The sequence below is a fragment of the Petaurus breviceps genome, unplaced genomic scaffold (genome assembly GCF_028583685.1).
Source record: "Petaurus breviceps papuanus isolate PSGF00001 unplaced genomic scaffold, PetGlider_PUasm1.0 129, whole genome shotgun sequence".
Taxonomy (NCBI): domain Eukaryota; kingdom Metazoa; phylum Chordata; class Mammalia; order Diprotodontia; family Petauridae; genus Petaurus; species Petaurus breviceps.
In genome coordinates this window covers 795,844-818,562 of record NW_027185665.1, presented here as the reverse complement: position 1 = coordinate 818,562, position 22,719 = coordinate 795,844, and the positions used below count along the sequence as shown (strand labels likewise).

The 22,719-nt window shown below is 38.9% G+C and overlaps 1 protein-coding gene across 1 annotated transcript in view; it reads right to left on the bottom strand.

Moving 5' to 3' along the window:
* LOC138173525 (A disintegrin and metalloproteinase with thrombospondin motifs 12-like) overlaps positions 1-22,719 on the bottom strand; it is a 594,307-nt gene that overhangs the window by 119,446 nt on the left and 452,142 nt on the right. Inside the window, exons 13-14 of the mRNA XM_069103549.1 lie at positions 21,184-21,428; positions 20,480-20,621 (exon numbers count right to left, since the gene is read on the bottom strand). Coding sequence (XP_068959650.1) covers positions 20,480-20,621; positions 21,184-21,428 — 387 coding nt within the window. The remainder of the gene's footprint in view (positions 1-20,479; positions 20,622-21,183; positions 21,429-22,719) is intronic.

Genomic DNA, 22,719 nt, shown 5'->3' with positions numbered 1-22,719 from the left:
TTTGTACCTCCTTTGGTTTTTGGTGGTCTCAACCATGGAAACAGCTGAAATTGTTTTATCTTTTGCATAATTTCTGCTTTGGAGAGGTTTGAGAAATGAGAATCAGAGAAAATGTCTAATTCTCCATCTTACTCTTCTCGTGACCCAGAAGTCTCCATTATTATTTTACTAGAATGCATTATTATTGTTATTAAGTCTACTTCACAGGCAATAAAGCTGAAGAATTATCCTTGTTGACAGGCTCAAGAGATTTCAGGTCCCCTCATACCCAGTGTCACTATCACACAGTGCCTCATGATGAAATTTATTTTTCAGATCCTCCAATAATGGCTTCCACCTACAGACTTAGCTTATATCGTACCTTTTTGTTATAGAAGTGGCCAAACATTATTACAAAGTGACAAAAGTCTATAGAAAATGGATTGTTTCTTCTTTTTTTCTTTTCTTTATTTTTATAGGAAATCAAATTATTAAAAGCAAGTAGGCAGTCAACCAGGCTTCTTCCAATAAACCTTCTTGTCTAGCTTATTGTCTTCTTGTTCTCCCTACAAATAAACTCTGTTGGTGTGATACGGGAGAAGGCTCTTTGGCAGGCACATTGAAATACTAGTTCTGAGAAATAAACATCTATACATGTTTTAGACAATTTCAGCTGCAGAGGTGTTCAGAATGTCTGAAGTCAGAAAAACAAGTGCACATCAACCCAAATAGGTCTTTTTAAAACTGTACAAAAAGATAGGCTGCGGATGTTCTAAAAATTCCTATAAATGCCAACTTACTTGAAAAATGATGAATTTTGGGGGGCCAGGTGGCATCAATATATTAAAGAAAAACACCAGGAAAATTTTGAGATATCATAAGAACTGTCCACAAGTTTGCTGATATCACACAGTCCATGTTGCTTCCAATTCAATTCTCTTCTGTTCCCTTTTAATCAGTTTCTAAATGACCTCATCCAAGTATGAACACACAGATGTACTTATCAAACGCATATAATTTTATCCTATGATGTAGTACAAATATTACTATCTGTATTTTGCAGATAAGGAAATAGCTCAGAGAGATTAAGGAGATAGGAGATTAGGCTGAATTTAGAGCAGCTCCAATGCATTTCCTGGAAGCCATTTTTCTTTTAAAAATCAATACTTGGCGGCAGGGGAAGGAAGGAAGGGAGAAGGGGCCAAGATGTCAGAGCAAGGGAAGCAACTCAGCTGAACTCTTTGAGAATTTCCTTCCACGCAACTTTAAAATAAAGCCTCAAATAGAATTCTGGAGTATCAGAGCTAAAAAAAAGGTCAGAGTGAGACAGTTTCCCAGCCCAAGAGAACTAAAGAGGTCATTGGGGTGGTGGTTGCCCTGGAGCTTAGTGAAGGCCACAGTAGGCCGTCCAGTAGCAACACCATCAGCAGCCCCTGGAAGTGGCTACAACGTGACAGCTGCAGCTTCAGGAACTCTCAGTGCATAGACAGCAAAAGTATTGGACAACCAGTAAGAAAGAGATTGCAAAAAACTGGGTGCAGGGTTTTGTTGCACAGTCCACAGAACAATTCTGGGTCATAATTCCAGGGTGAAGAAGAATACTTGGAGTCATTTACAAGGAAGTAGGGTCTCTGGTCTCAGTTTCAAAGCAGAAAGGAGTGCCAGCCCTTGTGTCTGCAGGACATCAGGAGACCTGATCACAGCTCTAGGGCCAAAATGAGCATGAGCACTTGTGGCTGCAGGAGAATAAGGTCCCTTCCTAGGTAAAGACCAGAGCACAGGCCAGGATGGGAGTCATCACAGCTTTCCTTGGGTCATACCACCCTAGAAGGGCTGAAATTGACAGACGCCAAGAACTAGTTCTGAAAATAGCAGCACAAAAAACCTGCAGCTTTGGACAGTGCCCTCTCCATCCCAGGAGCAGAGCCTGATTTTAATATAAAGTTACAAGTCAATAGGCTAAAAAACAAGTAAATAGTAAAAAGAAAAAAACCCAACTTGACCACAGAAAGCTATTATGGTGACATGGAAGATCAAAACACAAACTCAGATTGAATTTGGCTTGAGGAGGGAGTGAAATACACACTAAATAGGGTATCTCACCCTCCAGGAGAACAGGGGGGGAAGGGGATGAGAGGGAGGATGATAGAAGGGAGGGTAGGCTGGGGGGGAGGGAGGTTGGAAGCACCCACTTTTGAAAATAGACGGGATCAAAGTGGAGAGTAGAGCCGGTGGGAGGTGGGATGGGAGGGAGGGAAGTGTAGTCAGTCTTTTACAATATATCTACTATGTTATTGTTTTGCATTAGCCACATATGTGCAACCTATACTGAACTGCATATCTTCCCAGTAGGGGTGGGTGACGGGGAAGGAGGGGAATTAATCTGGAATTCAAAGTTTTGACATCAAATATCCAAATATGTATATATGTGTGTGTGTGTGTGTGTGTGTATGTTTATATATATATATATATATATACACTATTATTAATACCATCTTACATGTAATTGGGAAATGGGATGTGCAGGCACTGAGGCATAGAGATCCACTGGAAAAGTGGAAAGGGGTATGGGGGAAAATGTGGGAGAGAGCAGATTGGAGGAGGGGATATCCTGTGAGACTGCTATTTTGGGGCAGTGGGTGGGGGAGAAATGGGGAGAAAATTTGTAACTCAAAATCTGGCGGAAATGGATGATGTAAATCAGAAGTTAATAAAGCATTAAAAAAATAAAATAATAAAAAAAAGAAAAAAACCCACAAACTCAGAAGATAATAAGCAAGGACTCAAAGAAAAAAAATGACCTCAACACAAGCCCAGTGAGAATTCCTGGAACAGCTCAACATTGATTTTAAAAATCCAATAAGAGAGACAGAGGGAAAATTAGGGAAAAAAAACAAGAGTGATGTAAGAAAATTATGAAAAGAGCTTGATAAAACAGATTGGTAAAAGACACACACACACCCACCCTGAAGAAAATAATAACTTAAAAATCAGAACTGGTCAAATGGGAAAAAAAGGTACAAAAGCTCATGCCAATGACTCCATGAGATGTTATCTGTAACAGGGATAAGCTAGATTCCTTCCCAATGATGTCAGGGTGAAACAAAGACTATTATTTAATATTGTACTAGAAATGTTAGCTATAGCAATAAAAGAAAAAGAAATTAAAGAAATTACAATAAACGAGGAAACAAAACTATCACTCTTTGAAGATGATATGATGATATACTTATGATGGAATCCTAATAAAACTGCCCCCCAGTCCCAATATTCTAACTTCCTCATAGACCCCACTGAATAGCAGAGCCATTCACCTCCCAACTCCCCTACACACACTCAATATCCTAATTTTTTCATATATGCCTTGCTGCTCACTAGAACAAGTGTGTCCATGAACTTATATTTCTCACAGAAACAGCAGGTGTGTCCATGCACTCAACGACAACCATGTCTATCTAGTCTCAGGACCATAATACTCAGCCAATCAGAAAGCAGCACCACCAGGATGCCCAGGCAGGATGTGGACCTCAAAACAATAAAAGAGATTTTCCCTAAGCAGAGACCTGCACAGTAACAGCAAAAGCTGTCCTTTAGGCGAACTTGTGACATAGAAAGGCTTATTATAATATCATTATCATACATACATATCCCCCCATGGGTTTTTCTATATGCATTGTGGCTAAGTGCATGCACAGTTCCATTGTGACTGGGACCCCTCCCCTATTACCTAATCCTTTAACAAACCCCTCTTGACTTTTTAATATTCATAATTTCTGTTTCATAATTGCATCTTTACCCTACAAAAAAATCTATCTTGCTTTCTCTGAAGTTGCTGGTTCCTCTTGGAACTTAGCCCACATTATGAGAGGCCTCAATCTCAATAAATGCCTATACTTGGGTTAGAGGTGGTCTGACACTGAACTCTTTTAAATGGTTCCACAATACATCATGAAGCTGAAACAATTAGAGATTCCTAGAGAATTAATTAAAAACTAGTTGAAATAATGAACAACTTCAGCAAAATTTCAGGATATAAAATAAACCCTCAGAAATTATCAGCATTTTTTTATACTATTAACAAAGTCTAGCAGGAAGAGATAGAGAAATTTCATTCAAAATACTGCAGACAATATAAAATACTTGGAAGTCTACCTGCTAAGACAAACCTAGGACTACATGAACACAATTATAAAACACTTTTCACACAAGATCTAAACAGTTGGAGAAATCTTAATTGCTCATGAGTCGAATGAGTCAATATAATATAAATGACAACTCTACTTAAACTAATTTACTTATTCAGTGCCATACCAATCAAACTACCAAAAGTTATTTTATAGAGCTAGAAAAAATAATAAAATTCATCTAGAAGAACAAAAGGTCAAGAATATTAAGGGAATCAATTTAAAAAATATGGAGGAAGTTGGCTTAGCAGTATAGATCTCAAAATAGATCTTTGTATTACAAAGTGGTAATCATGTACCAAGGTTGGGGAACTTGTGCCCTCAAGGCCACATGTGGCACTCTAGGTCCTCAAGTACTGCCCTTTGACTGAATCCAAACTTCACAGAACAAATCCCCTTAATACAAAAATTTATTCCGTAAAACTTGGACTCGGTCAAAAGGGTGCACCCAAGGAGCCCAAAAGGCCACATGTGGTCACAAGGCCGCAGGTTCCCCAACCCTGATTCTAAGTAATCTGACACTAGCAAAGATATAGAGTGATGTATCAATGGAATAGATTAACTACAAAATACATAGTGATAAAAATCCATAGTAATGTAGTGTTTGACAAATGCAAGACCCAAGCTTTTGGGAAAAGAAGTCACTATTTGATAAAAAATTGCTAGGAAAACTGGAAATCGGTTTGGCAGAAACTGGGTACTGAGCAATTTCTCACACTATATACCAAGATCAGGTCAAAATGGGTACATGATTTTGACATAAAGGGTGATACCATAAGCAAATTAAAGGAGCATGGAAAATTTTTCCTGTCAGGACTATGGATAAAGGAAGAATTTAATAAGAATAAGAAACAAAGAAAATCATGGGATGTTAAATGGATAATTTTCATTACATTAAATGAAAAAGATTTTTAGATGGCAGAGTAGAAGCACTACCTTCCCGCAGCTTCGGCTTCCACCCTCCCCAATCCATGTAAAAAGGGGACTCTAAAAAACTTTGGAGCTGCAGAACCCATAAAATGACCCAGAGAAGCTAACCTCCCGCTAAGGACAGCCCGGCAGGAATCCAGCACAGCGCTCTGGGACCCGAGCCCAGCCCCATGCCAAGGCTTTAGCCCCAGGGCGGGCCTGACTAGCCATGGCCAGAGGGACTCCAGATCAGCAGCAGTGGTGGCAGTTACCAGATTTATCAACACATAGATGAGAAGGACAAAGTGAGAGGTCAGTGCAGTCTGGACTTTGGGACCAGTAAGTGGAAGTGCGGGGCTTTTACCGCCAGGGCAAAAAGTCTCTGAGACTCCGGCACAGCCAGCCAGCGACACGTGGTGGCTTCAGCTCCTGGCCTGCAGAGTGTAGGGGGAACAAGCACCAGTCTGAGGGGTCATTGCTCTTGCTTTAACCTTCTTGAATCTGGATTGCAGTCTAGGGTGGAGGTTCTGGGGTGTGTGTCCAGCTTGCCAGAACGTGTGGAGACCTCAGAGAGGGCACCCATCTAATACCTACGGGCGTCTGAGAAAACCCCAGCGTTTGGGATGAAAGCTCCCCTGTCTGGTGGCAGAGCCCTACTGTGGCAAAGGGCCCAAGAGTCAAGTAATTGAGTGGCAAAATGAGCAGGCAAAGGAAACAAAGCAGACAGAAGATTCCAACAATACACTCCTATTTTGGGGACAAAAAGGAGCAAAGCATGAAACAGGAGGAAGACAGTGAAGTCAGAAATCCTGCATCAAAAGCTTCAAAGGAAAATACAAGCTGGTTACAGGCCATAGAGAACCTTAAGAAAGATTTTGAAAACCAAATAAGAGAAGTGGAGGAAAAATTGGGAAGAGAAATGAGAACAGTGCAAGAAAATTATGAAATGAGAGTCACCAGCCTGAGGAAAATAATACCTTAAAAAACAGACTGACTCAAATGGCAAAGGAGGCCCAAAAAGACAATGAGAAGAATGCCTTAAAAAGCCAAATTTGCCAGATGGAAAAAGAATCTCAAAAACTCAATGAGGAGAATCATTGCTTCAGAATTAGATTGGAGCAAATGGAAGCTAATGACTTTATGAGAAATCAAGATGCTGTTAAACAGATCCAAACAAATGAAAGAATAGAAGACAATGTGAAATATCTCATGGGAAAAATCACTGACCTGGAAAATAGATCCAGGAGAGATAATTTAAAAATTATTGGACTACCTGAAAGCCATGACCAAAGTAAGAACCTAGAAATCATCCTCCAGGAAGTTCTCAAAGAAAACCGCCCTGATGTTTTAGAACCAGAGGGCAAAAGAGAGGTTGAAAGAATCCACTGATCAACTCCTGAAAAAGATCCCCAAAAGAAAACTCCTAGGAATATTATAGCCAGGTTCAGGAATTCCCAGATTAAGGAGAGAATATTACAAGCAGCCAGGAAGAAACAATTTGAATATTGTGTAAACACAATCAGGATAACCCAGGATCTGGCAGCTTCTACACTGAGGGATTGAAGGGCTTGGAATATGATATTCCGGAGGTCAAAGGAGCTGGGATTAAAACCAAGAGTCTTAAAACTGAGTATCATGTTTCAGGGTAAAATATGGTCATTCAGTGGAATAGAGGACTTTCAAGCATTCTTGCTGAAAAAACCAGAGTTGAAGAGAAAATTTGACATTCAGATCCAAGAAGCAAGAGAAGCATGAGAAGGTAAACAGGGAAAAGGAATCATAAGGAACTTATAAAAGTTGTACTATTAACATTCCTACATGGAAAAACAATAATTGTAATTTATGAAACTTTTCTCAGTAGTTGAAGGGATTAGAAATATATACATATATATATATATATATATTTGTCTATATATGAGGGTATATGGGCATATGAATACATATGTGAATGTGTGTATATATGTTTACAGGTATACATAGATAGAGGGCACAGGACCAATTTAACAGGAAGGAATGATACTTAAAAGGTGAAATTAAGAGGTGAGAAATATAATGAGAGGAGATGGGGAGAGACAGATTGGGGTAAACTATCTCATACAGAATAGGCAAAGGAAAATGGTTACAATGGAGGGGAAGAATAGGAAGGCAAAAGGGAATGGGTCAACCTTATTCCCATTGAATTTGGCTTGAGGAGGGAGTGAAATACACACTAAATAGGGTATCTTACCCTCCAGGAGAATAGGGGGGGAAGGGGATGAGAGGGGGGATGATAGAAGGGAGGGTAAGCTGGGGAGGAGGGAAGTTGGAAGCACTCACTTTTGAAAATAGACGGGATCAAAGTAGAGAATAGAACAAGTGGGAGGTGGGATAGGAGGGAGGGAAATATAGTCAGTCTTTTACAATATATCTACTATGTTATTGTTTTGCATTAGCCACACGTGTACAACCTATACTGAACTGCATATCTTCCCAGTAAGGGTGGGTGACAAGGAAGGGAATGAATCTGGAATTGAAAGTTTTAAAATCAAATATTCAAATATATATATATATATATATATATGTAAATATATGTGTGTATATATATTTTTCTCTCTCTCTCTATATATATATATACTATTATTAATACCATCTTACATGTAATTGGGAAATAAGATATACAGGCACTGAGGCATAGAGATTCACTGGAAAGGTAGAAATGGGTATGGGAGAAAATATGGGAGAGAGCAGATTGGAGGAGGGAATATCCTGTGGGACTGCTATTTTGGGGCAGTGGGTAGGTAAAAATGGGGAGAAAATTTGTAACTCAAAATCTGGCAGAAACTAATGATGTAAATCAGAAGTTAATAAAGCATTTTTAAAAAAATGAAAAAGGTTTTGAATAATCAAAACCAATGTACCCAAGAGTAGAAGGAAAACAAGAAATTGGAAAAAAAAATTTTTACAGCAAGTTCTTTTGGTAAGGGTTTCATTTATCAAATATTTCTCAGAGAACTGAGTCAAATTTATAAGAAAACAGAGTCATTCCCCAATTGATAAATGGTCAAAGGTTATGAACAGACTGTTATCAGAAGAAGAAATCAAAGTTATCTTTAGTTATATTAAAAAAGTACTTTAAATCACTACTTATTAGAAAAACGAAAATTAAAACAACTCTGTGGTACTACCTCACATCTATCAGATTGGCTCATATGACAGAAGGGCAGCTAGGTGGGGCAGTGGATAGAACACCAGGCCAGGAGTAAAGAAGACCTGAGTTCAAATGTGGCCTCAGACACTAGCTGTGTATCTTTGGGCAAGTCAATTAACCCTGTTTGCCTCAGTTTCCTCATCTGCAGAATGAGCTGGAAAAGGAAATGGCAAATCACTTTTGTATCTTGGCTAAGAAAATCCCAAATAGAATCAAGAGTTGGACGTGACCAAAATGACTGAACGACAACAACAAATATGACAGAAATGGAAAATAACACATATTGGAGAGGATGTTGAAAAATTGGAACCCTAATGCAGTGTTGGTGGAGTTGTAAACTAATTCAGTCATTCTAGAGAGCAATTTGGAATTATGCCCAAAGGGCTATAAAACCATGCATACCCTTTGACCCAGTAATACCACTACTCTGTATCCCAAAGAGATTTTAAAAGAAAGGAAAGCAAAAATATGTATAGTAGTTCTTTTTGTGGTGGCAAAGAATTAAAAATTGAGGGGATACCCATCAATTGGTGAATAGCTGAAGAAATTGTGGTACATGATTTTGATGGAGTACTGTCGTGCTATAAGAAACGACGAAGCAGGATGATTTCAGACAAACCTGGGGAGTCTTATATGACGTGATGCAACGTGAAGTGAGCAGAACCAGGAGAACGTTGTACATAGTACCAACAATATTGTTTGAGGAAGAACTGTGAATGACTAAGCTATTCTCAGCAATACAATGATCCAAGACAATTCTGAAGGACTTATGATGAAAGATGCTATGCACTTCTAGAGAAAGAGAAAGAACTGATGGAGTCTGAACACAGACTGAAGAAAATGTTTTCATTTTCTTTATTTTTCTTGGTTTGTTTTGGTTTGGGTTTTTTTTTTTACATCATGGCTAATGTGGAACTATGTTTTGCATGATTTCGTATATATATTTGATATATTTTTTTGCCTTCATAATGGGGAGGAAGGAGGGAGAGAATTCAGAACTCAAAAAAAATTTTTTTTTACTTTTTGGAGGGGAAAAATTTTAAATGAATGTTACAAATTATTTTTAAAAATCATCACTTGGTGTGTTAAATCTTATACATTTGTTCCTTTCTCCAAAAGCTTGGTGTATTACCTCCCTTCTTTTCTGAGGTGGGAGGCTATGTATGAGGAACACTGTATATACTATTTGCCTTGCTTGATGTGTTGGCTGGTTTTGCTGAATTGCCCCCAACCCCATCCAGCCCCTCTTGTAAGAATGGGGGCTCCTCCCGGCCAGAAGCACTTGGTTGATTTTCTTTGTACACCTGATGAACTTAGTCCACTGTAGCTCAGAACTCCTAAATTCCAGAGATCCATTCTCTGCCTCTCCAGCAGCAGAGACTATAGGCATTGGCTTCCAGACCTCCTCAGTGTTTTTTTCTAAAGGCCAGGATGATTGTGTCACTGCTTAATTCAATCAACTCCAGCGGATGTGTATAATCAAATATAAACTTTTGGCACATAAAGTACTTCACAGTCTGCCCTCAACCAACTTTTATATCCCTTCGTACATTACTCAATATTTATTATACAAAGACAAAACAAAAATACCCAAATATGGATAATAAATTAAGGTATGATAACCTTCCATTAAACAGAATCACACAAAGAAAGACGAAATATCCAAAACTTCCTTTTGAGTTGATATCAGAGACACTTTTCTTTGTTGGGTTTTCATTGTGCATTTTGAATGTATTTTCATATAGAGAAACATGATCTCAACTGAAGAGCTGTTATATTTTCTGACAGTTATGATCTATTCATTGTGTTATTGTATATCTTTTGATTTTAAAAAATCTAAATTAAAAAATATCAACTCTTTGACGACACTCATCAAATTAAATGAAAAATTAGTTACTAACAAACCATTAGTATAAGTCCATCATATCTCCCAGGAAATTCACAGAATTTTCAAAAGATAATGAAACATATTCAATCATATGATTATTAATAATATTTCAATAATAGAAACATGTTTTAGTACTATTAATAACAAAATTAAATTGCTTATTTCAGCTTTATTTTATTCTTTTAAATTTCTATTTTCATTCATGTTTTATAATGTATATAATATACTGGCACATGTATATAATTTATAAATAAATATAAATTATTGTGGGTGCATGCCTCCCCCTCCTGCTACTGATAGGGCATAGGATCAAAATATCAGCATTCTAAGGCATAAAGAGGTTGTGATTTGCATTAACAGAATTAATACCCAAACTGATGAAGGTCTAGATTCTTAGAGGATTAAAGAATTTGTTCATCTTTGTCTAAATATTTCATTTCATCACTGTAATGAACTTCTAGGGAGAAACTTCCCTTACCATTGGAGGTCAGCAACTGTTCTGTAATTTATAGCTGTGGAGAGTTGGCATAGGGCACTGAGATGTTAAGTGACCCTCCCTGGGACGCACAACTAATATGTTTCAGAGGTTGGACTTGAATGTAAGTCTTGGTGGCTCCAAGAACAGCTCTCTATCCACTATGCAATTCTGCCTCTCATTAAAGAATTATCAATTATTTAATATTTTCCTATCCCCCCCCCCTGCCCTTGGAGAATTTAAGCTCCCAGAAGGCAGGGGATGTATCTGTCTCCCTTGTTTTAAATAGGAATCAGAACATTGTCATGGAGATAGAGGATTAAAAGAAAGAGCAGATGGTCCGATGTCTTTACATTCACCAGGATATGAACCACTAATGTCAGAGAACAGGGACACTGGATGAGCAGAAGTGTAGCTCCTCATGCTCTCACTTTACCGTTAAGTCATCATTGAAATTCAGACAGATGGAACGTGTGGCATAAGCTATTTGCTCCAGATGAGATGAGACTGCTAAAAAGGCCTAATTAAACGAGGGTAAGGCTTACATGGATAGAAAATACCTCTGGGGCTATCACTTACTGGCTTCATAATGTCCTGCAGGAAAATGGTATCAATTTCCTTAAACAGAAGAGGTGCTACTCAAGGGAAGCATGTCATGAGGACATGCCACTATGAACCTTCTGAAATGATAAACCACAACTGTATACAAATTAGTTTAGATTTCAAAAAGGACAAAATTATTCTTTATAATGAAACATCATTACAAGTTACACATTTATGTGATAAAAATTGGCTTTTAAAGCATAATCACTACTGGGGAGAATTAGAAAACCACACAAGTAGAGTTATGCCTTTAGGAACAAATGTCCCTATGCTTGACGCTAATATTCTTGCAGTGGGGCCTGATGGTTGTAGAAAATAGACTATAGGAAGATTTGAAGCGGAAAATGATTTGAGAGCGTAGTTAATACAACTCCCTTATTTAACACATGAGAAAAATGAGGCCAGAAATTTAGTGACTTTAGATCACATAGTAAAGTGACAAAGCCAGGGTTTAAACTTAGGTCCTTTGACTCCAAATCCAGAGCTCTCTCCATGACATCACAGAACACCACTGTCTCTAAAAACTGAAGTTGAGAATTATTGAAAGAGCAATGGTGAGACCCACTATAAATGTAAAAACATTATAGATGGGGAATTATGCAGAAGTGGTGGAAAGACTATCATTATTTCTAATAGCTAAGTGGAGGAAAAAAAAAGAATGGGCCAATAGCATAGTGGGAGCCTATGAAATCCAGTTGTATTTCTAGTGCCTTGTATAATGCCTTACGAACAGCAGGTGCTCCATTAAGTCTTGTTGAGTTAAACAGAAAACCTCTAATAGATAAGCCTAGAAAAATCCTCTGCAACTTCTCTGAATAGTGCTTAACAAACCTCAGTGCCATCAAATTCTAGACAAAATTTTTTATGGGCTATTGAAACTCCATTGGGAGAATCTCATCATTTTTACATGTGGCAATAATTGGATCAGGGCATATCTATTTCCTAACAGTCTCTCCCTGTAATCAAATGCAAGCATTAATAGGATGTTGGCCAGATCTGGGAACACTGTGGCCATGAAGGATAACAAAGTACATTGGATCATGAGGGACTCAAATCTGCAATGCGGTCTTCAATTAGCACAACATTTGACCCAAAAAAGCTATTGCCATCAAGAGTCTTGCTTTATAAGTAATTTGGAAATTTGTATCTACAAAGAACATTTAGTCCACATCACAGCCAATTACAAGTTGGCCCAGTGCCAGCAAAAGGAGCTTCATTATATTACCTTTCATATCTGTATCCTACAAACCTCAGATGAGTCCTGACATTTGGGCTGATAAAGAGGTTCAGACTTCAAATCAGAAGACCTAAGTTCAAATTTAAGACCTGCAACTTACTAGCTATGTAACTCTGGGCAAACCACTATGCCCCTATGAGCTTCAACTGATTTGTAAAAAGGTGACAATTCTTGTGTTACTTTCTGCACAGATATAATTATCAAAGGAGAATGTAAACAACAGTGAAAAGTCAATGCAAACTTTTGGCTATCTAGGCTATTAGCTTCTGCTATAGGTTTTTCAAGAATTTTTTTCTGTTAAGTTAAAAGAAACATTTGGACTTCTGAGTCTTAAAGAAGCTGACCTTTCATGCATCATTGATGAACACAGATTTATTTCCCCAACCTTTTGGGTTGGCCCATTTTCTTTTCCATCTTCATTTATTAAGTAGACATTGCCCACAAAAGTCTGACTGTGCTACCTCACAGTGAAGGTGATACTGGGTTCTTAAAGCCTGTGCCAGCTGACTTCTGGCAAATCCTACCAAACTGAAAAATGTTAAGCACGGGATTAGAAGTAGTTACTGGTGTCTATTTTAGAGAAGCAGCCTGGCTGAGTTTTACTATTCCTAGAATTTTGGCTGTCAGATGAAAAGGATGAAGTCATTTATTTATTTATTTGTCATTTATTTGGCAGATGAAGTCTGCCAAAAGCAACTAATGAACCAATCAATAAACTTCTATTAAACACCTACTATGTGCAAGATGCTGGGGAGACAGATGTAAAAATAAAAGTCTCTGTCCTCAAGTAGCATAGGCATTTCATCAGGGCAATGCTTCACAGCACACACACACACACACACACACACACACACACACACACACACACAGCAACTTTAGTGCTAGTATCTGGGAAGATCCAGAAAGGTTTCATATAGAAGATAGCTCTTTAGCTGAATTTGGAAGGAAACTAGGGATTTTAAGAGACAGAGGTGATGAGAGAATTTACATTCTTGGCATGTCTCCTAGCACAGAGACAAGTGATAGCATGTTGTGTGTGAGAAGCAGTAAGGAACTCAGTTTGGCTGAACTGTAGAGTTCATGAAAGGGAATCATGTATCACAAGTCTGGAAAGACAGTTTGTGAAAATCCTGAAGTACAAAACAGAGTTTATATTGGCTCCTAATGGTGATAGAGAGTTGCTGCAGTCTATTGATCAGGGGACCAAACTGTACTTTGAAAGAGGCATTTTGGCAGATATGAGGAGGATAGAATAGTGAGAGAAGAGACTTGAGGCAGGAAGATCCAGCAGATGGCTACTGCAATAGTCTAGGCAAGAGAGGGCCTGGACAAAGGTAGTGGGCCAGGTAAGCAGAAACACAAGGTACATGAGAAGACCATTTGTGTAAAAAGGTGAGGAAGAGTCATAACCTGTGCCAGTAGAAGGAATACCCAAACCAATGAAATCACAAGTCTTTTAAAGTGCTGAGTCTGGAGGTGGCTAGGTGGCACAGTGAATGGAGCATGGCCCTGGAGTCAGGAGGACCTGAGTTCAAATCTGACCTCAGACATTTGATCACACTCACCAGCTATGTGACCTTGGGCAAGTCACTTAACCCCAATTGCCTTGCTTTCTCCCCTCTCCCCCCAAAAAGTAAACTGCTGAGTTTACAGACATGTTTTCAAAGGTCTAGTTAAGAGTTAGAGGGATTGACAAATAGCGTCACTTTAAACTTTAACTGCTAAATAGATTGTCAGAGCTAATCTAGAGGAGAGCTCATTAAGAACTAGATGCTAAAGTTACTGAATTCAATTTACTTTTGTTAATTTCAACAAACATACACATTTATTATTTCCAGGTTTCCTGATCAACATATCCTTCAACAATCTAGCCAATTTAATGAAGTTGGAGGCATGTGAGTCAGTCCCCAGAGACTTTAGGAGGTCTCTATGCCTCTAGACATTTGCCTTTTGGCTTTATCATGTGAAGTTTTTGGTAGGGGGATCATGGGCACAACCTAAAGAGAAGTCTGAAGGGAAATACAGGGTTAGGGGCCAGCAAACTGAGAAAAAGGTTAAGATCTTTATAGGGGCCACTTTAGTGGACTAAACACTTCACAAATGAGCTCGATTGATCCTGTCTGGAAGAGAATTAGCTTGATTCATAAACAGAGAACACAGTGCAAAGGAGGGTAACTCCAGAGAGAGCAGGCCCTCTGGCCCTATTACTACACAGAAAGAATGGAAAATAGGGACAATTAGATGCAAAGTCAGTGCCTCAATTCTCAAACAGCAGATTCAGGTGATTTTTTTATCTGTAGCTACTACCCAAGATCATAGATCAATTGTTTCAGTCGTGTCCAACTCTCCACGACCCCCATTTGGGGTTTTCTTGACAAAGATACTGGAGTGGTTTGTCATTTCCTTTTCCCGCTCATTTTGCAGATGAGGTACTAGGGCAAACAGGATTAAGTGACTTGCCCAGGATCACACTGCTAGTAAGTGTCTGAGGTCAGATTTGAACTCAGGAAGATGAGACTCCTTGACTTCAGACCTGGAGCTCTATCCACTTAACTGCCCCATCCAAGACATTACTTTCTTTTTTAAAAAATGCATCAAATTCTAAAGTAAATTCACCTTCTCAACCTGGAATCAGGAAGACCTGAATTAACATCTGGTCTCTGACATTTACTAATTGCGTGACTCAAGGATGTGTATACAGCATTGCCCTGATAAAACTCCTGTGCACTTGAGGACAGAGGAAAGTCACTTAACCTCTTCTAGCTTTAGCTTTCTCATCTGCAAAATGGGGATAATAATAGTACCTGTCTCCCAGTATTGCTTTAAGGATAAGATGAGATATTTGTAAAGCAATTTGCAAACCTTAAAGCACTAGGTACATGCTATATATTACTACTACTACTACTAATAATAATAATACTGTACCTAAATTGGAAAAACTCTATAGGCCTGAGACTTAAATAAGACAAATGCGAAGCTCTTTTGCATTAACATTAATGAGAGGAGGAAATGTGGCCTATTGGAATTAGTATCAGATGTCAGAAAGACCTGGGTTCAAATTCCATGTCTAACACCTACTGCCTGTGTGACTTTGGGCAATGGAAGGAGGGAGGGAGGGGAGGGATATGGGGAGAGGGAGAGAGAGAGAGGAAGGAAAGAGGAAGGGATGGAGGGAAGGAGGAAGGAAGAAAGGAAGAGAAGGAAAGGAGGAAAAAAGGAAGGGAGGGACGAAGAGCATTTATTAAGTGATAATTATATGCAAAGCACTGTGGGAAGAGCTGAGGATACAATAATCAGAGACCCAACAAAGTGGTTTACTCTGGATGCACAGAATTACTGACCAAGCCATTTTTGTTTCATTCAACAAGACTCCTACAGTAGATAATAGCAGCTGGTGGTGCAGTAATCTGCAGAAGATATTTTTCATTTTCCTTAAATCCTGGGATAACCATGATTGAGGTCACAGGATCTTAGGGTCATAGCTATAGAACTGGAAGAGATCACAAAGACCATCTAGTCTACTCACTCTCATTTTACAGATTAGGAAACAGAAGCCCCGAGAAGTTAAAGGATTTGCCCAAGTCACAGAGTGAGATGTGAATCCCAGGTCCTTGGACTCTAGGGGCAGTTTTGCTGTTGTTGTTTTCCCACTGTGCCATGTCCATCAGGGCAGCTAGGTAGTACAGCAGAGTGCCAGGAGTCAGGAAAATTCACCTTCCTGAGTTTGAATCTGGTTTTAGACACTTACTAGTTGAGTGACCCTGGGCAAGTCATATAACCCTGTTTGCCTCTGTTTCCTCATCTGTAAGATGAACTGCAGCAGGAAATGGCAAACCACTTCAGTGTCTTTGCCAAGAAAATGCTTAATGAGGTCATGAGGAGTCAAATACAATTGAAATGACTGAACAACAAAAACCTTGTCTGTGGTTGACGTGGGGATTCAGATGATAGGTAACGATACCAGTGTTCTCTGAAAGCCATGCAGAGTTAACCAATCTTGGAAACCAACTGGCAAAGACTTTAAACTTTAGTGACAGTCTAAGACAAAAACATTGGAATGAAAGAGAAGAGCTATCAAAATAAAGACACCATTTCTGGATAATTCTCAGTTTTAGAAACCTTATCTTAGTGAACATGAAATCATTTCCATACGTCTATCTCATTCTAAGTCTCCATGGCTGAGGAATCACAATCCAAAAGGATGCTGCTTTTCTCTGAGGCCTATTAGCAGCAGGGTCAGAAAATAACCAGTTTACCTGGAAGGTACATGTTGCCTGCCATAGACATCAGTAATTTCAGAGTTTTCATTTCCGGCTTAACAAGGAGACATTTAAAAAGTGTTTCAAAGTTTTGGCTTAAAACCTGGCTGCATCATGTTTCCAAGGGATTAAAAGGGGAAAAGGATGTTCTTTAAGCTTTGACAACTTGAATGCAGAGTAGGCAAAAGTTTTACTGGTTGAATATACTGATAACAAATGAAAATAGCCAGGCCACATCTGTCAAGGCAATCTCTGATTTCCTGCGCAGCTGAATCAGATGTTCCTTTGTTATCATCAATGAAATCAAGCACTTATCTTTTCATTCCAGATGCACTAACATACTGTGCATAGAACAGAAAGAACTTGTCATTCTCTTTCCTTGATGTTTCATATGAAACCACATGGGTTCAAATAATCCCAATTCGTTAAGCTGTCTCTAGTCAGATATACATAACATCAGCTCAGTCATGTCTTACTTTCACCACCCCCAAAATGCTAGCAGAAGATAAATCAAATATAAACTCTGTGGTTTACTGGGAGATTAGAATCATACAATGTTAAAGCTGGAAAGGATTTGAAACATTATCAGGTCCAACTCCATTATTTTATAGGTAGGGAAACTGAAGCATGGAGAATTTAAATGACTTACCCAAAGTCACTCAGTCCAGTGCTCTTGCCAATACATCACACCATTTCAAGAAAGATGATGAGACAATTGGAAAAATATCTACTCTCTTGCTATCTTTATTTTCCTTAGAATTGTTTATCACAAAAAATTCCATTTGTTTTCTGCTGAAGCAGTTTGTATACCCAACAAGTTAATGTAAGAAGCATTTATTAAGCACCAGGTGTGCCAGGCCCTGTCCTAGGTGTGGAGGATGCAAAGACAAAAATTAAAGTCTTTACCTTTAAAAAACTTACATTCTACTGAAAGGAAAGCAGTAGGCACAGAGATAAGTAAATAATATACATGTGTATATATGTACACATATATACATACCTATATGTATGTGTGTGTATAAATTCTATCTCTATATTTATGATCATATGATTTTAAAATAATGGGGGGCAGGAACAGGAGCACTAAAATGGGGGGGGCCAGAAAAGGCTCATATGGAAGGCAATATTAGAGCTTAGCTTTGAAATGAAGTAGGAATTCTAAGGGACAAAGGTGATGAACCAGATTTTTTCTAAACACAAGGAACAGACTATTTAAGGGCATGGATGTGGGACACTGCATGTCACATATTACAACTCCAAATAGACAAATTTTACTGGAGTATGAATTAGGAGTGATGTGAAATCAGTTTGTAGAGATAGGTGGGGAAGGACTTCAAATTACAAGTAGAGGAATATAATTTACTCTAGAGGCAATAGGGATACACAAAAGTTTCTTGAGAAGGGGAGTGACTTGGTCACTCAGATATGCCTTAGGGATATCAATTTGAAAGTTGTATAGAGAATGGAGGAGAGAGAGGAAAGACTGAAAGCTGAGACATCAACTAGGAGCCCATTACAATAGGCAAGGTGGGATGTGATGAAGGTCTAAAGGAGAGTGGTGGCTATATGAAGGGAAGGAAGAGAATAGATGCAAGAGATGTTGTAAGGATAGAATTGACAAAACTTGGCAACTGAATGGATATATGAGTTAGGGAGGTGAGAGTGAGAATGAAAACTCCACAATGATTTCAATTGTTTGAACATGAATGATAGGGATGGATGGTAGTACCCTCAGCAGAAATAGCAATGTGGATGAGAGGTAGATTTGGGGAAAAGACAGTAAGTTATGTATTGGCAATGTTGAGTTTGTGATGCCAATGTGACAACCAGTTGGAGATGCCCAACAGTTGTTTTGATATGTGAAATTGGAACTCATGATGAGACTAGGGTGATAGATATGAACCATGGAAACTGATGAAATTACCCAGAGAGAGTGTTGAAAGAGAAATAATAATAACACAGAACAGAACCTTTGGGCTTAACTATAGTTAGAAGATTTGGCACAGATGAGAATGTAACAAAGGAGACTGGAGAGTGGTCAGAGAGATAATGGTAGAGAATGAGAGAACAGAAGAGAACAGTGCCATGGAAACACAACAAGGAGAGAGTATCCAGGAGGATGGAAGATCAACAGTGTGAAATGCTACAGGGAGATCTGGAGCATGAGGATTAAGTTCAGGTTATCAGATTTAGTGATTAAGATGTAACCTGGAAGGAGCAGCTCCAGTTTAGTTTGAAGTCAGATTGCAAAAGAATGAAAAGTAAGTGAGAGGAGAGGAAATGAATACAAGGAAGCACACAAAATTTCCTACAAGTCTAACTGGGAAAGGTGAGAAAAATATAAGATGACAACCTGAAGGCATGGCAGGGTCAAGGGAAGTTTTGGAAGGGTGAGAAAGGTCTGGACAGATTTGTAGGCAACAAGGAAGAAGCCAGGAAAATAGAGAGAAATTGACGATTAGAGAAAGGGTATTGGAGAGAGATTGAAGGGGCAAGTGACCAGAGGATAGGAGGGAATGGGATCAAGGACACAAGTACAGGTTGACCTTGGCCAAGAAAGGTCACCTCTTCTTAAGAGCCATTAGTGAAGGAGGAGAAAATGATGCATGAATGAGGTGGGAGGGGTTTTGAGATCTAGAAGAGGGAAATCAGATATTTTTAAATTTATTATTAAAGGAGGAGATGCAATTCTCTGAAGGGTAGCATTGGAGCCTTATGGAGCAAAGAGAAGGCTTAGAATAGCCTCTGGGGGCCATGTGATGGAGAATCCATGGGAGAAGAAAGAAAAGAAAGCTGTTAGGGCGCATAGAGATCAGCTAACAGAAATCTGTAATGCTGCCAGTTGGTATAATCATGTGACTTCCTGCAGCACTCATTATTAAGCGATAAAGTCAAAACTGGCAGAATGCAGATGTTGAGGGTATCCCAGGGCTAGAGTCTGGCAAGACATGAGCAGTGACAAATCAAAGAGGAAAGAAAATTGAGATGTGAGGACAATGAACTGTATCTTCTCACGAAGAAAAACACCATAGTCCGAGGTAGTGTAGGTGACAGGGTACCTGCAGAGCAGAACTACATACCCAGCCAGTCAGTCAGATCATAAACCTAGCATTTGCAAAGTGTCACTTAGCTTCCCACATCTCTTGAAATGGGCACAACACCTTTATGAGGCAGGCTCTTTTGTTATTATCTCTGTCTTTCAGAAGAGGAAACTGAGATGAACAGAAATTGAATGTCTTGACAAGAGTCATACATAGAGTCAGAGGCAAAACTCTTCCCTTATCTCCACATCTGCCTTTCTTTCCACAATACCACTCTGAGAAAGGCCATCCATTTCATCTTAAATTTTATTGTTCAACTGTTTCAGTCATGTCTGACTCTGTTGCCCCATTTGTGTTTTTCTTGGCGAAGATACTGGAGTAGTTTGCCATTTCCTTGTCCAGTTCATTTTACAGATGAGGAAACTAAGGCAAACAGGGTTAAGTGACTTGCCTAGGGTCACACAGCTAATAAGTGCCTGCAGCCAGATTTAAACTCAGGAGGATGATTCTTTCTGACTTGAGGTCTGGCACTCTATCCACTATTCCACCTAGCTGCCTATTAGATTTCTCTATCTATTGAGCTAAATTCTGCCTCCCTGAAACTATTCTATTGGTGCTAGTGCTGCTCTCAGGAGCCAAGAAGGAGAAGCTCAATTCTTCCTCCACAAGCAAGCCATTCTGAGACTCCAACCAAATGTCAGATGAATCAATGCTTACCTGTCCCACATGTTGCACTGCAGTCTGTCCAGCTGCCATACTGCCAAAAATACTCTGGTTTCTCCACATCATTTTCAGAGCTGCTATCTTTCCTTATGGTATACTCATACTTTATGCCAGGGTTGGTCACTTGGAATAGCAGCTGAAAAGCAAGAGAAAGGGACCTCAAACTGAGTCATGATAATTTTTTTAAAAATTGGATCTGTGATTTTATTAGTTTTAGAAGATTCCATTAAGGATTTCCCTCTACCCAAAGAGGTTGGCAGATGAGTGCTCTGCAGCTGAAGTCTTAGAATGTTGTCTAGAGCACTGAGAGGTGAAGTGATCTGCCCAGAAACACACAGCCGGTATGGGTCAAAAGTGGGACTCAAATTCAGGATTACCTGAAACAGGGGCCAGGGCCCTATTAACTATATCAGTCTGGTTCCTCATGACTTAATATTCACATACAAATACAGAAATCACAGAAATTATTAAAGATCTAAAATAAATATATTTGGTCTTTCAAAAAAAAGTCAATCATGGAACAAAATAACTTTAATGACCTTGAATTTTTTTTTTGTTATTTTGTTTCAGTGAGTATTTGGGTCATATATCTATGCAGTTAAATATCTTGGCTTAGTGATCAATACTCCCACAATTCATTGTTCTGAACAGTGTCACCTTATTTAGAGTTTAGTACTTCTCTGGACATCATATATTACCTGTATCCACACGGACTCATTGGTGGGGCCGGCTGCCCTCAGATTCTCTAAGTCACCTTTTCTGTCATACTGAAAGACTGTCCCTGCCAGCTTGTAGTCTCCATTCCACTGGATAATAAACCCCCCATTAAGGTAATACTTTTCTGGGTCTTCACTCCTGACAGCCAGGAAGTTTCCAGCTTCTTCAACCTCCATGACTCGAATGTCTCTTGCTCCTTTTGGAATAAGCCCAATATCAACATAGCCTAAGGAGACAAGACAGATAAACAGATTAAATTCACCGTTTAATGCATCCTATATGTGGTACACTTGGGAAAATACAAACATCAATAAAACCCAATCCATGCTCTTGTGGGGCTGACGATAGAGGGAGAAGAAATTGTATATATAAAAGTGGAATTATATTACATTCTATATAAAAATTATATATGAAGTGGAAAGAAAGCTGGATCTGAACCTGAGGATCTGGGTTTAAATGCTTGTTCTTACACTTACTTTAGGCAACTCACTTAACCTCTTTGGCCATCTTTGGTTTTCTTATTTGAAAAATGAGGAGGCTGGTTGGGTCAGAGGTTCTTAAATTGGGGTCCATTAACTAGTTTTTTTTTTATTTTGATAACTGTATTTCTGTATAATTGATTTTCTCTGTAATACGATGTGCTTTGTTTTATACGTTTAAAGACATCATTCTAAAAAGCGGTCCACAGGTTTTGCTTCAGTGCCTAGGGGTCTACAACACAAAAGAAGGTTGAGAACCCTTTCTTTAAAGTCACTGTCTTGTTCCTAACAGTGATGATTACTGGACACGAGATTACTGATGATCACAGGACAGGACAAATCATTGTTCAGCCTGGTGGACTGATTAAGTTGTTGTGGTGTAAGAAGCACCAGACCTATTGTTTAACTGAAAGACCCGAAAGGGTGGCTGAATAACCAGTCTTTTCAGTCTGGGTTCAGCAAGCTTGCAACTGTAGCTGGTATCATGGAACTTGAGAAAGCAAGATGAAAACACAAAGGAAGAAAAATCCTGGGATTCTTCTTCTTTTAAGCCTATAAATGAAATTCTCCATTGGGGAAAAGTAAAACCTAGATAGATCGATAGACAAGACAGATAGATGATAGCCTAGATAGACAGATGGATGAAGCATCGAGATGTCCAAGGTGGGTGAATGATGGTACCCCTGACCAAAATAAGGAGGAATTCAGAAGGAGCAATTTTTTTTGGAGGGGAAGGATATAGACTATAAGTTCAGCTTTAGAGATGTTGAATTAGAAGTACCAGTGGAAAAACAACATGATATCTAATAGGCAGTTGGAAATGTAGGTATGGAGCCCAGGAAAGAGGTATATCAGTGCCTCATATGAAAAAAAGCTATATTTCTGAAGATGTATGTATCTCCCCCTTACCATGCCATCTTCCAGTACCTCAGTATATCCCTTGGTTATTTATTGAGAATGCAAGAGTATCATAAAACAAGAAAATCTGAGAAACTCAGTACTTTTAGAGAAGCTTATGCTCATCTCTCTCTCTCTCTC